General features: G+C 42.9%; 1 protein-coding gene across 5 annotated transcripts in view; it reads right to left on the minus strand.

Moving 5' to 3' along the window:
* Window positions 1-13,180, minus strand: part of RAD51B (RAD51 paralog B) — a 657,748-nt gene that overhangs the window by 56,782 nt on the left and 587,786 nt on the right. For all 5 annotated transcript variants that reach the window (XM_060098040.1, XM_060098036.1, XM_060098037.1 and 2 more), the window contains exon 10: window positions 355-433. In XM_060098040.1, coding sequence (XP_059954023.1) covers window positions 355-433 — 79 coding nt within the window. The remainder of the gene's footprint in view (window positions 1-354; window positions 434-13,180) is intronic.

Genomic DNA, 13,180 nt, shown 5'->3' on the forward strand with positions numbered 1-13,180 from the left:
GAAGCAGGGCTGGGCCCTCCAACGCTGGTGTCAGAGACCTACCTCCTGGTCCCTCACCCCATGGAGTCTGCGAAGAGGACTGGGGTGGTTGCAGTTCCTAGCTTACTTGATCTGTCCCTCATTCTTAGGTTGTCTGTTAGGAGATTCTATAGTTCTCCGTAACCTCTGTCAACTTCTTGCCACAATTGCCAGTCTCTCTTATCTTATCAGGATAAACATCACTAGTCAATTCATCTTGGCCTTTGATTCCCTCCCGAAGGAGCTTCTATCAGGAGCACAGCAGTAATTATCACCCGCAATGGGCAGCACTGAGCATAATCAGCCTAAAGAAATGGCTTAATCCGAGAATCTTACCTTGAAGAACCAGGCCTTCCTTCTCGATGGTGTAGACAAATGTGGTGAACGTTGCCAGAGGGGACTTGGCAATGAGAATCTGCACAGAAAGCATATTTGCTCAGGATTAGTCAAAGGAAATAGAGACGAGCCTCTATTCATTCCTATTCCCACTTTGAAACAAAGTGGGAACATGTGACTATAAACTGTGAGGTTTATTTATTGTGAAATTATTTCAGAAACAAATGAGTATTATTCCTTCAGTCAACTGATCACTGTGGAAGGCTGTACGTCAATTCCAACTATGCTACCACTGAATGCCATATTCTTGAACCAGTGCTAGACATAAGTTTCATTATGATATCTCATGCCTAAATAGCCACCTTTCTGCCCAAAGATAAATTTAGCCTGATTGTCTAATTTCATTCATAAATTTAGCTATTTTACTAAAAAATTAAAATCTACCCCTAAAGATAAAGATTTAACATCACTGCAAATATTCAAAATAACTTGGTAAAGGCAGAGCCATGATAGGTTGCTTTGTTGGCCCCAAATCTTCACCAAGTCTGTATTCACACCCTTAGCCATGTGACTACATTCCCTCTTACATGAGGTGTAGAGTATTTCCCATGGCCCTGGACTGTGGGTTTGGCCACATGACTTGCTTTGAATTACAGATTTTGCCAATTCTTAGCCTAGGCCTCAAGAGGCCTCACATAACTCCACTTGTTCTTTTATGCTTCTGCTACTGCCAGAGAGAAATATGTTCAAGATAATCTGTTATCTCATAAGGAGAATGAGAGACATCTGACCCAGAGCTGGCCAGCCAGGCCCAGTATAAATAGCCAACCCCCAGGAGACCCACATACACATTGGTTAAATGCTTATGACTGTATGCATGACTCTGTGATTTTGATGATGTTGTCACGAAGTATTATTGCGGTAAGAGTTTACTGCTATATCAGCCAACATAAAATATCAAAAATATTTTGAGCAATGGCATTCTCCTAAGAACACCCACTTTTTTTTTTTTTTTTTTTCTTTTTGCGGTATGCGGGCCTCTCACTGTTGTGGCCTCTCCCGTTGCGGAGCACAGGCTCCGGATGCGCAGGCCCAGCGGCCATGGCTCACGGGCCCAGCCGCACCGCGGCATATGGGATCCTCCCAGACCGGGGCACGAACCCGTATTCCCTGCATCGGCAGGCGGACTCTTAACCACTGCACCACCAGGGAGGCCCAAGAACACCCACTTTAAAGGGATAGTCATTTGGTCGTTAAAAAAATTACTATCATTAACACCCATTATCACACTTCATATGATTCCACAGAACCTCTAAGAACTGGCAAATTATTGTATTATAACATTTCTCATGAAGGAAGATGAATATCCACTTTCCATTTTACAAATTAACATCATCAAAAAATAGTGATAAGTTGGCACAGAGCCATTAGGTAATCAGGGAGGCAGGGGAGAAGGAAGAAATAATTTCAAATAACTAAAAGTCTTACATGTACTATCTCAATCTATCTCAATTCAACAAACATTTACTGACTGTCAACTATGAGAAATGGTTGAAAAGAATGGTAGAAAGACCACAGGTTGAAGTCATGGAGTTTAAATCTACGTTCTTCCACTAATCAACTCAGTGCCTATGGCAGCGCCTGTGATCTCCCCCAGTCGCCACCCTTTTCCAGTTAGTTAACAACTCTCCAGGTTTCAACATTTTTCTGCCTCTCTTGCAACTAGGTGTGGCTATGTGGCTAAGTTTTGACTAACAGAGTGTGAGTACAAGTGACAGGTAGAACTTCTGGATTATAAGAAAATTATGGGCTCTTCACTTTCCCTTACCCTCTTCCCAAGGGCAGGAACCAGCTTCAGCCACATCCTGGGGGATGATGAAGCAATATGGGAGAAGGAGGCTGGGTGACCTGATGAATCAGCAAAGCCTACCACCTGGGGTCACCTGTCCAGCTCAGTACAGAGCCAATTGTCTGAACCACCATATTTCGGATGTCTGTTACTATGGTGTAGCCTGGATTCTACCCAGTACTGAGGCTCTGGACAACCTCATCTTTTTGAGTCTCAGTTTCCTTATAGGTAAAATGGGGATAACAACACCCACCTAAATGAGATTATTTTGAGGATTAAATTAAGTATATAAAATGCTTGTGTCAAACTAAGAACCTTAGTTTGAACGTTTCCAACCAACTCACCACATGTTTCCCAAGTACCACTTAACTTTTACTCACCAAAACCCAATATACTTTGCTTTTACTAGAAGGATTCAACTCAAGGTGAATCTCAACTTTTATAACTGCTCTAAAGTTACCTAGGTAAACTTGCTCATCATTCTCAGAACCAATCAGTAGATGGTATAGGTGGGCATTTATATCTTCACATCAAAAACATCTCACCTGAAAATTAAGGTGGAACTTTTGTCACAGAGATAGTTTAGGGATGGTTCAGTGTGAGTTTATGGATGCCCCTTGGTAGGGGAATGGCATGGTGGAAGAGAGGACAGTGCTTCTCAAGCTTTAATGTTGGTTTGAATCACCTACAGGTCCTGTTGACATGCAGATTCTGATTCAGTAGGTTTTGAGTGTGGCTTGAGAGTCTGTCTTTCTAGCAAGATCCCAGGAGATGCTGATGCTGTGGTCCATAGGCCACATTTTGAATAGCCAGGTTCAGGAAATTAGCCTGATTGAAGAGTCAAAGATGGAGAAGAAAGAGACGTGAATCCTGAAGTTAGTTAGGAAGCTATGGTAATAATTCAGGCATGAGATGACAAGAGCCTAAACCACAGGTGTGTCAGGAAGAATGGGAAAAAAGGAAATGGAGAAGAGAAATATAAATCCTTTAGCTCAAAGAGCAATAGAAATAAACATATCCCAAACCTCAGATCTTTACTGCCTGCATGAAAAAATTGGACATGAAACCAAAAGGGTATAAATAAACAGTATTCAATAAAGTATCATACTATATTTTTGAAAATTTATTTTATAGACCACAGAATCTGAGACTCAGACAAAAGGATGTGATATTCCAATGCAACCACTAAATGACATCTGAGCCTAAGCCTTTCAGCTCAGTGGCGCTACCTCCATCATCTGACAGCTTCCTCCCCCAGGGAGCTCATGCCCACTCTGTGAACATGCCCAGAGCCCCAGCCAGAAGGACCTCACACGAAGGGACCTCACACCTGGAAGTACCTCCCTTCCAGGAAATCAAGGGGTTTTGACAGGTCATTGATTAATGCCCTGTCCCTCCCAAGCAGGGTTTAAAATAGGTTATCAAAAGGATGATTGCATGCAGTTAGAAAGAGGAAGTGATCAGTTACGTCAGATGAATCCCACTTCCTTTTCTGGCAAAGAACTTCCAGATTGATAGATAGGAGGGCTACCACCAGCATGAACTACCTGATTTTCAGCAAAAAATGTAACAAATTCTCAGTAGCCTCCTAGATAAAGTAAAAACAAGTTGGGCTGGATGCTAACACCATTAAGTGGATTTGAAAGTGACCAAAAGATCAATAGCAATCTGGTGAGGGGTAACAACCTCTAGTAGAACGTACTTGATTCTATCCTCAGTCCTATCATATTAAATATTTTTACTGACTTGAATGAGGACACTGATGTATTCAACTGTTATATTCAATCTATACAACACATTTGGGATCCAGCAGGGAATAGAACTGGCAAAAATTGCTACCTTAATAGAGCTTACATTCTAAAGGAGGTAAAAGATAATATACAAAATGAATAAGTAGTGAAATATATGGCATATTAGATGATTATTTGTGCTATGGAGGAAAAATAGCAGAGATAGAGTATAGGAAGTGTACTGGATCAAAAGAGGGGGTCAATTTAAAATAGGGTAGTAAGAGAAGACCTCATTGAAAACGTGACATTTGGACTTGTGGATCATGTGACTAAACCAGTTGATGGGATGCTGAATATGGTAACAGAAGACAAAAAAATTTAGGAGAAGAGTTACTATATTAGATTAGACACTCATTATATGAAAACAAATCTCAATTTGGTTACAGTGTTGGGACAAATCCTACAAATCTTTTAGGACACATTTTATTGAAATATATGTAAGGCCTTGGCCTTAAGAATAGAGGACCAACTATTGGTTACAGAATGGGGAAGATGAGGGCTTCCTTGGTGGCGCAGTGGTTGAGAGTTCGCCTGCCGATGCAGGGGACACGGGTTCGTGCCCCAGTCTGGGAAGATCCCACATGCCGCGGAGCGGCTAGGCCTGTGAGCCACGGCTGCTGAGCCTGCGCATCCAGAGCCTGTGCTCCGCAACGGGAGAGGCCACAACAGTGAGAGGCCCACGTATCAAAAAAAAAAAAAAAAAAAAAAGAAAGAAAAAGAAAGGAAATGAATTAGGTGTTGGTTTACTACAGTTCAATACCAGTTGGCTGTGAGATGTGGTTTGCAAAAATCTAGTGTGATCTCAGGTTATATCAATGGAGATGTAGTATCTAGAACAAGGGAAGTATCTAGAACAAGGTCCTGCTCTTCTCATTCAGCAAACCATGCTGGGTGCAATGTGTTTGGATTGGAGCCCAAATTCCCACAGGGAAATGACAAACAAGAGAACAACTGGGGGAGAACCATCAAGGTGGTTAGACGCCCAAAGCAACCCATGACCACAAACACTTCAATGCAAACATGCTGGTAAGAGGCCTGGGGTGAAGGTGCATATTGCTTTTAATATGAGTTTTCTGACCTGGAGATTCTATAGTGTAACATAGTATAGAGGGGAAGTGTAAATTAGCTTTTTAGCCCAAGAGATTTCAGAAAAAAAAGTGATGCTTGCCACCTATCTTTGGGAATACATACTGACTCTTCCCTTATTTATTTATTTATTTATTATTTTATTTATTTATTTATTTTTTTGCGGTACACGGGCCTCTCACTGTTGTGGCCTCTCCCGTTGTGGAGCACAAGCTCCGGATGTGCAGGCTCAGCGGCCATGGCTCACGGGCCCAGCCGCTCTGCGGCATGTGGGATCTTCCCGGACCGGGGCACGAACCCGTGTGCCCTGCATCGGCAGGCAGACTCTCAACCACTGCGCCACCAGGGAAGCCCCTTCCCTTTTTTAGACTTGAATGAGTGCCCCATGCCCTTGTGCCTTTCAAACAATAAATTACCCTCTTATAAAGCAAACAACCCTCCCTAGCAGATACCTTAGGCTGTTCTGTTTTAGATGCTGTCAACCTATAAAGCTGGGGTGTTCTAATCACTGCCTGACTTGTGCTGTTGTCAGGTGTTCTTCTGTCTTCTTCAATATATAAGCCCTGCAGGGAGGGCCTGGCTGCTTAATAAAATCCCGGGGCCTTAGTGAAAAAATTTTTATCATACTCAGCCATGTGTGCAGTGCGTGTAGCTGGCTTTGGAACCCTCTGAGGGTTCACGGAAATATGTAGTTGGTAAGAATGAGTACAGACCCATGCGGCTCCGAAAACCCTGGAACTCCACAAGACAGGTGTGTGGTATTGTGAGCCATAATCCCACTTCCTGCAAATAGCCAGATTGTTTTTTCTTGAATGTTTCCTTCATATCAGACAAGCTCCACTGTAGCTACATCCTAATGGATACACTTTCTCCTCTCTTCACCTATCCTTGCAAGGAACGTGTTCATCAATATTTTTAAATTATTTGAGGAACATTTAAGGTATACCTAATATGTACTAGGTGTTGGGTCCCAAATCCCACTACTGTCTGGAAGTAATTTCCATTATTTGTACCATCCACCCATCTACGCATGTACTTGTTCAACCCATAAACATTTACTGGGCAATTTCCCTTGTGCTAGGCACCATTCTAGGTGCAGGGGACATAGCAGGGGGCAAGACAGATGAGGTCCTTGCTCTCATGGAGCTGACATTCTGGTGGCAGAAGATAATACAAGGAAGCCTTTAGGCCTTTGGGCTTTTTTCCACCTTTTTCACCTTTGACCTTCTACTGTGAGCCCTTCATTCTTGGGCACTCTTCACTCATTCAGTCCATCCATCCATCAGCAAACATTTACCAAGTACCTACTATGGGTCAGGAGGATTCAATTTGCGCTGTGTCAATTTGCACTTTTTAAAAGACTGCCATCTGAGACACACAGATATAGAGAACAAACTAGTGGTTACCATGGGGCGGGGGGCTCAGAGGGGTGGGGGGAGGGGAGGTATAAACTATTGGGTGTAAGATAGGCTCAAGGATGTACTGTACAATAGGAAAATATAGCCAATATATGGTGGGAAATATAGCCAATATTTTATAATAACTGTAAATGGATAGTAAACTTTAAAAGTTGTACAAAAAATACACAAAAATTTAGAAAAAGAAAAAGAAAACAGACACACAATCATAGCATAGACCATTAATTAAACTTCCACCCTTAAGACGAACAACAACAACAAAAAAGACTGTCATCTGTTTCTACCTCAATTTATTTCCTAGATGTATGTTCTGAATTCTTGATGGGATTGCACAGATCAGGGACATTTCCTCTGATTCCATACCCTTCCGTTCCATAGGGCCCAGTCCAGTGCTTTTTTGCATGTGTGGGCCCCTAAAATGACGGATGGGCATTTTCTTCACTGTTCCTCACTTTATCCCCACGCTGTATGTATGAAGGTTTCTCCCAGTGTACTCGCAAAAATCCAGAGGCCTAGGTACTCTAAATAAAACAAGCGGGGGAGAAGTTGGCTCTTGGAGCTCACTGGCCTCCCCTTACAGACCTTCTTCCCCTCCCCCCCTCCTTTTTTTTTTTTTTTTTTTTTTTTTTTCAGTATGCAGGCCTCTCACTGCTGTGGCCTCTCCCGTTGCGGAGCACAGGCTCCGGACGCACAGGCTCAGCGGCCATGGCTCACGGGCCCAGCCGCTCCGCAGCACGCGGGATCCTCCTGGATCGGGACACGAACCCGTGTCCCCTGCATCGGCAGGCGGACTCTCAACCACTGCGCCACCAGGGAAGCCCTCCCCTTCTTTTACATCCCTCCACTCAGGTACCTATTTTGCTCTGAGCAAATAAGTTGTCAGCTGATTCTCTTCAGCTCTAAAGCATAGCTGGTTTAAACCTTCCAGTGTTACCCTTTCTGGTGTTTGCATTTTAATATGAGACTCTCAGAAAAGAGGAATTGATCTAAAATGGTGGAAAGTCCTACAGGATTGGGGTGGGGGGCCTTCCAAGGTTCCCACAGTAATGATGATGATGGAAATGACAACCAACAGACATTATTCCTCAGAACAACCCTTTGAGGTAGGCAGCTCATAAGTGCCGAAGACAGGATTCCAGCCCAAGCCAACTAGTTCTATAGTCTGCACTTTTTTTTTTTTTTTGGCGGTACGCGGGCCTCTTACTGTTGTGGCCTCTCCCGCTGCGGAGCACCGGCTCTGGACATGCAGGCTCAGCAGCCATGGCTCACGGGCCCAGCCACTCCGCGGCATGTGGGATCCTCTCAGATCGGGAAACGAACCCGTGTCCCCTGCATCGGCAGGAGGACTCTCAACCACTGCGCCACCAGGGAAGCCCCCTATAGTCTGTACTTTTAACCAGCACAATGGTAGCCCCCAATTTGTCAAGCACAGATCAATCCACTTCCATGGGATAAGACATCAAAGAGGCAGAATACATAACACCAAATAAGGGCATTTCTTCTGCAGCATGGATATGGCACGATTCAAGACAAAGAAGGGAACCAGACAGGGCATCCATGCAAGTTGATTCAGCTGTTCACAAGCTTCCTCTGCCCTTCATGTCTGAATGTCCAAATCCTACCTACTCTTTGAACCCCATAAAAATGCTACCTCTTCCAGAAAGCGTATGCCAATTTCTCCAGCCTGGGGTAATGGCTCTTGAACCCACCATACTATCTGTACCTCCCTAATAGCACTTACTGTCCACTCCACCATTTTTTTTTTTTTTTTTTTTTTTTTTGCGCTAAGCGGGCCTCTCACTGCTGTGGCCTCTCCCGTTGCGGAGCACAGGCTCCGGACGCGCAGCTCAGTGGCCATGGCTCACAGGCCCAGCCGCTCCGTGGCATGTGGGATCTTCCTGGACCGGGGCACGAACCCGTGTCCCCTGCATCGGCAGGCGGACTCTCAACCACTGCACCACCAGGGAAGCCCTCTCCACCATTTTATAGTTAATGTTACTTGAATTTACTACCATGTATTTGAAGGCAGAGACCATCATCATCATTGCTGCCCCTCCTGGTGCTACCAGCCTCCAGTGTGGTGCTGTATGCATAACAGAAGCTCAGTTATGAAATACAAAAAAAAAAAAAAATGGTGACCCTCAGAAGCTCTGACTCATACCCATTTTGAGGATTTAACTGGCACCCCATTCCCAAAGTTGGGGGACTTAGAAGATGCCATAGAAAAGAGCAGGCTGCCCAGTCCATCACTGCCAAGATTCTCAGCTTGGGCAGGACCAAAGTCAAGTCTTTGGTTTCAGCTTGCTATAGCATCACATGTTTTTCCTGGCGTGATCCCACTTCCAAGAGGCTCAGAAAGTGGAAAGGGAGCCATAGAACAGAAAGTGCCGGGCATAGGAACCTCAGGCCTCCTCCAGGATGGGGACACCTTCTAGGGATAGTGCCTGTGTCCTTTTAAAGTATAGGTGCGACCCTCCTCTGGAGCAACCCAGCCTAGCCCTTCACCTCCACGGGTGGCCAGGAAGGCCAGTGTGGAGAAGACAGCACAAAGCTGTCAGGAACCTTGGCTACAGGCTATCCTGGAGGCTGTTTTTATAGAGTTCTGGTCCTGGCAGGGTATATGAGTTTCTGCAAAAGAGCCCTGACTTGAGGAAAAAGTGAATTTTGCCTTTGTGGCCCAGGGAAGCAGACATGAATAGGCAGCCGTGGGCTGAGGGTAAGCTGGCACTGGTTCTTCCACTTTCTCTTCTCCATATCCTGTGCCAGGCAGGCTTCCTTTAACACAGCTAATGAATCCTTCCTCTCTTTTATTTCCTTCCCCTTCCCACCCATTACCCCAAGTCTCATATTGGTTGGGGGCAAAGGGCAGAGTAAAATGAGCTGGCAGAGGAAAGTGTAAGCAGAGTTTCTTCCTGTAGGGGCAGGTGGTAGGCCTGGTGTTCTTTCTGTCCCTTTCTTTCTATTTACCAAACGCAGGGCCCCAAGACAATGTAATGTGTTCAGTCCAGAAAACCGGAGTGAGAAGCAGTTGAGTTGGATAGCTCAGAAATAGGACTTTGCATTCATCCACAGTTGCCTAGCTTGCTCGTTTTTTAACCCTATCTCAGTCTCCCCCATGGTCAGCAAGATTATGTGGCAGTTGATGACCTCACCAGTGATGCCCTTGTTGACCACGTCTAATACTTTCATCTGTATGCAAGGGTCCTGCTGAGAAGCAAAGGGAGCAAAGCCACTGACTCTAAAATGTCCTTCAACAGGGACCCTATTATCTCATTTCAACTGGAGGCCTGGGCTAATAAAACCCATTGCTAAGCTAACCAAACCTTTCCTCTAGCTGTGCCAAATGTCTGCGACAGAAATCCTTCATGCCAGGGATTTTCCTCCTTGTCCAAGACTTAGAAAAAGGTTGTTTTCTCAGCTGCTTTGAAGCCCAGGAAGAGAGCCAGGGAGGCAGACAAGCCAACCAGTCTTGCATCAGATAATTCAACAGGCTTTTGATAACCTCAAGTCTTCTGTCCCTCCTCCAGGTTGAGCTGAACTCTCCAAGCCAAGGGACAGAAAGGCCGGAAATGCTCCAGACAGGAAGATCTCTGTGGCTGGAAGGAGGCCACAGGATCAGGGGGGCTTGAAGTGTACTCAGTGATCCTCAAAGGAATTCCCTAGTCATTGTGTTAAGAGAGCTGGAGGGAAAGGTGGCAGAGGTCCAGGTCCCAGTCCGTATCTGGATTGTATACTGATTAGAATCGGCTCCATCACTTGGAAAATCACTCTCCATGGAACACTGAAGCCTCAGTACCAACAGCTTGGCAAGATTATGAGGGGAGAGTAGAGAATGAGTTTAACGGTGTCTAAACTGCTTTCTCAAAATAGGGGAGCAAGATCTGTAGAAGTAATACAGTGCTGGAAAATGACAGGGTGGAAAAATGAACTGTGTTTGAGCAGGCATGGACTTATTGGTTTACCTACATGTGGCCTATTTCATAACTTTTCCTACAGAGACTGGGGGCAGAAATCTGAAGTTGATTTGAATCCCTTATGAAATATAATTCTAGACCCTGGGAAGATTCTCCTAGAAAGTTTGGCCCTGAGGCTACAAGATCTTATTCGCCCCCAGAGTATCATTATGTTCTTTCATAACATCTCTCTGGGTGAAGTGATTGTTTAAAAATGTTTATATAATACATGAGGTTCTCAAAGTTTATAAACTAAAAGAGCGTGTTCCTTAAAGAAAACATTCATTTCTTCAGATCAATAGGCTATTAACTTATAAATTATGGGATGGCAATCGTTCAGGGTCAGAGTGGTATTTTGAGTTTCTAGTTTTCCCATCATTTATTATGAAAAATTTCAAACATGCAGCAAAATTAAAAGAATTTTATAGTGAATACCCGTAAACCTATCAAGTAGATTCTACCACTAACATTTTATTAGACTTGTTTTTTATCACTTATCTATTCATCCACCAACCCATCTTATTGGTTTGTTGTTGTTGCATTTTAAAGTAAATTGCAAACATCAGTGCACTTTCCCCTAGATACTTTAGCATTCATATAATTAACTATAAGCTTAATATTTGTTCACATATTTTAATAAAAAACCATGTTAGGTTTGTTTTTTTTTTTCCAGGAAACTTTATATGTAGTTTGAAGGAGTTAGTGATGTTTCCCCAATTATACTAAAATCAGAGAGAATTTAGTGACTACATCTATATGGTAGTATGCAAATTTATATAGTCAAAGAATATGGATCATTAGTTCTTTCTATATTAAATATCAGCTTTATTGAGGTGAATTTACATACAATAAAATTCTTAAGATAGGTATTTAAGTTATATATTTCCCTCCAAGCGCCGCTTTAGTTGCATCTAATAAGTTTTGGTATGTTGTATTTTTGTTTTCATTTTCTCAAAGTATTTTCTAATTTCCCTTGTAATTTATTCTTTGACTTGTTGCTTATTTAGGAGTGACTGTGAGTATATGTTTAATTTGTACACATTTGAGAATTCCCCAAATTTCCCTTTGTTATTGACTATTAATTCTATTTCAGTGTGATTAGTGTGCATGGTTTTGTCCTTTTAAATTAACTGAGGCTTGTTTGGCGGCCTAGTATATGGTTTATCCATGAGAATGTTCCACAAACACTTGAGAAGAATGTATATCTGCTATTGCTTGGTAGAGTGTTCTATAGATGCCTGTTAGGTCTAGTTGGTTTATAGTATTGGTCAGGTCTTCTATTTCCTTGTTGATCTTCTGCAAAGTTGTTCTATCCATTATTGAAAGTGGATATTGAAGTCTCCAACTACTGTTGTTGAATTGTCGATTTCTCCCTTCAATTCTGTCAGTTTTTGCTTCATATATTCTGGGGCTCAGTTAGGTGCATATATGGTTAACATTGTTATGTCTTCCCAATGGATTCGCCCTTTTATCATTATAAAATGTCCTTTTTTGTTTCCAGTAATAATTTTTGTCTTAAAGTCTATTTTGTCTGATATTAGTATAGCCACTCTAGCCCTTTTTTGGTTACTATTTGTAAAAATGGTTCCTAGACCCAATTCCAAGGTGTATGTTTATGGAGACCTTCCCACACCAACAAGCAATTCTCAGGGTGTCTGAGAATTGAACCCTGCTTCTGACATTATCTACCCAGAGATAGAATCATATTTCACAGGTAAAGGGCTCAGTCCCACAAGACTTCAGATGGCCCTCCACTTCGGATGCCAGTTGCAAGCCCAGGTTTATACCTGTGCTTCTGGCTGACTGCATACTAACTGGAGGTTCCCATGACCCTCTCCTTGTGTTCAATTAATTTTCTAGAATGGCTCACAAAAGTCAGGAAAGTCCACTTACTCACTAGACTACCAATTTATTATAAAGGATATTACAGGATACAAATCAACAACCAGATGAAGAGACATATAGGGTGAGGTCCCAAACAAAATAGCTTCTGTCCTAGTGGAGCTTGGAGCCCAGCATGGTGGCATGTAGAAGTGTTCTTGTTCCCCAGCGTGGAAGCTCTCTGAACCCCTCTCTTTTTGGGTTTTTATGAAGGCTTAATTACATAGGCATAATTGATTAACTCATTGTCCATTGCTGATTGATTCAACTTCTAGCCCCTCTGCCCTCCCCAGAAATCAGAGGGTGGGACTGAAAGTTCCAACCCTCTTTTCATGGTTGGTTCTCCTGGAAACCAGCGCCTATCCTTAGGTGCTTCACAAAAGTCATCTTCATTAACATAAACCCAGTTGTGGTGGAAAGGGCTTATTATAGATAACAAGACAACCATTTCACTATTATGGCTCTGAAGCATTTTCAGAAACTAAGGACAAGAGACTAAATATTGTAACAAAAGATGCTCCCGTTGCTCTTATTGCTCAGAAAATTCCAAGGGTTTTGGAACATGTGAGTCAGGAACTATGGATGAAGACTAAATATATATGAGAAATATATTTTGGTCATCTGAATGGCCAAATATATATACTTCTTATAAATCTCAATATCACAGTTTGCATGGTATATAATCTCCATTCTTTTAATTTCAATTAACTTATGTCTTTGACTTTATACAGTTGGATCATGGGGGTGGGGTTTGATTGAAGTGTTGAGTCCATTTGCTTTTTTTTTTTTTCAATTTTTTAAACTTTTGGCTGCATTGGGTCTTCATTGCTGCACGTGGGCTTTCTCTAG

The sequence above is a fragment of the Mesoplodon densirostris genome, chromosome 4, assembly GCF_025265405.1.
Source record: "Mesoplodon densirostris isolate mMesDen1 chromosome 4, mMesDen1 primary haplotype, whole genome shotgun sequence".
NCBI classification, from domain to species: Eukaryota; Metazoa; Chordata; class Mammalia; order Artiodactyla; family Ziphiidae; genus Mesoplodon; species Mesoplodon densirostris.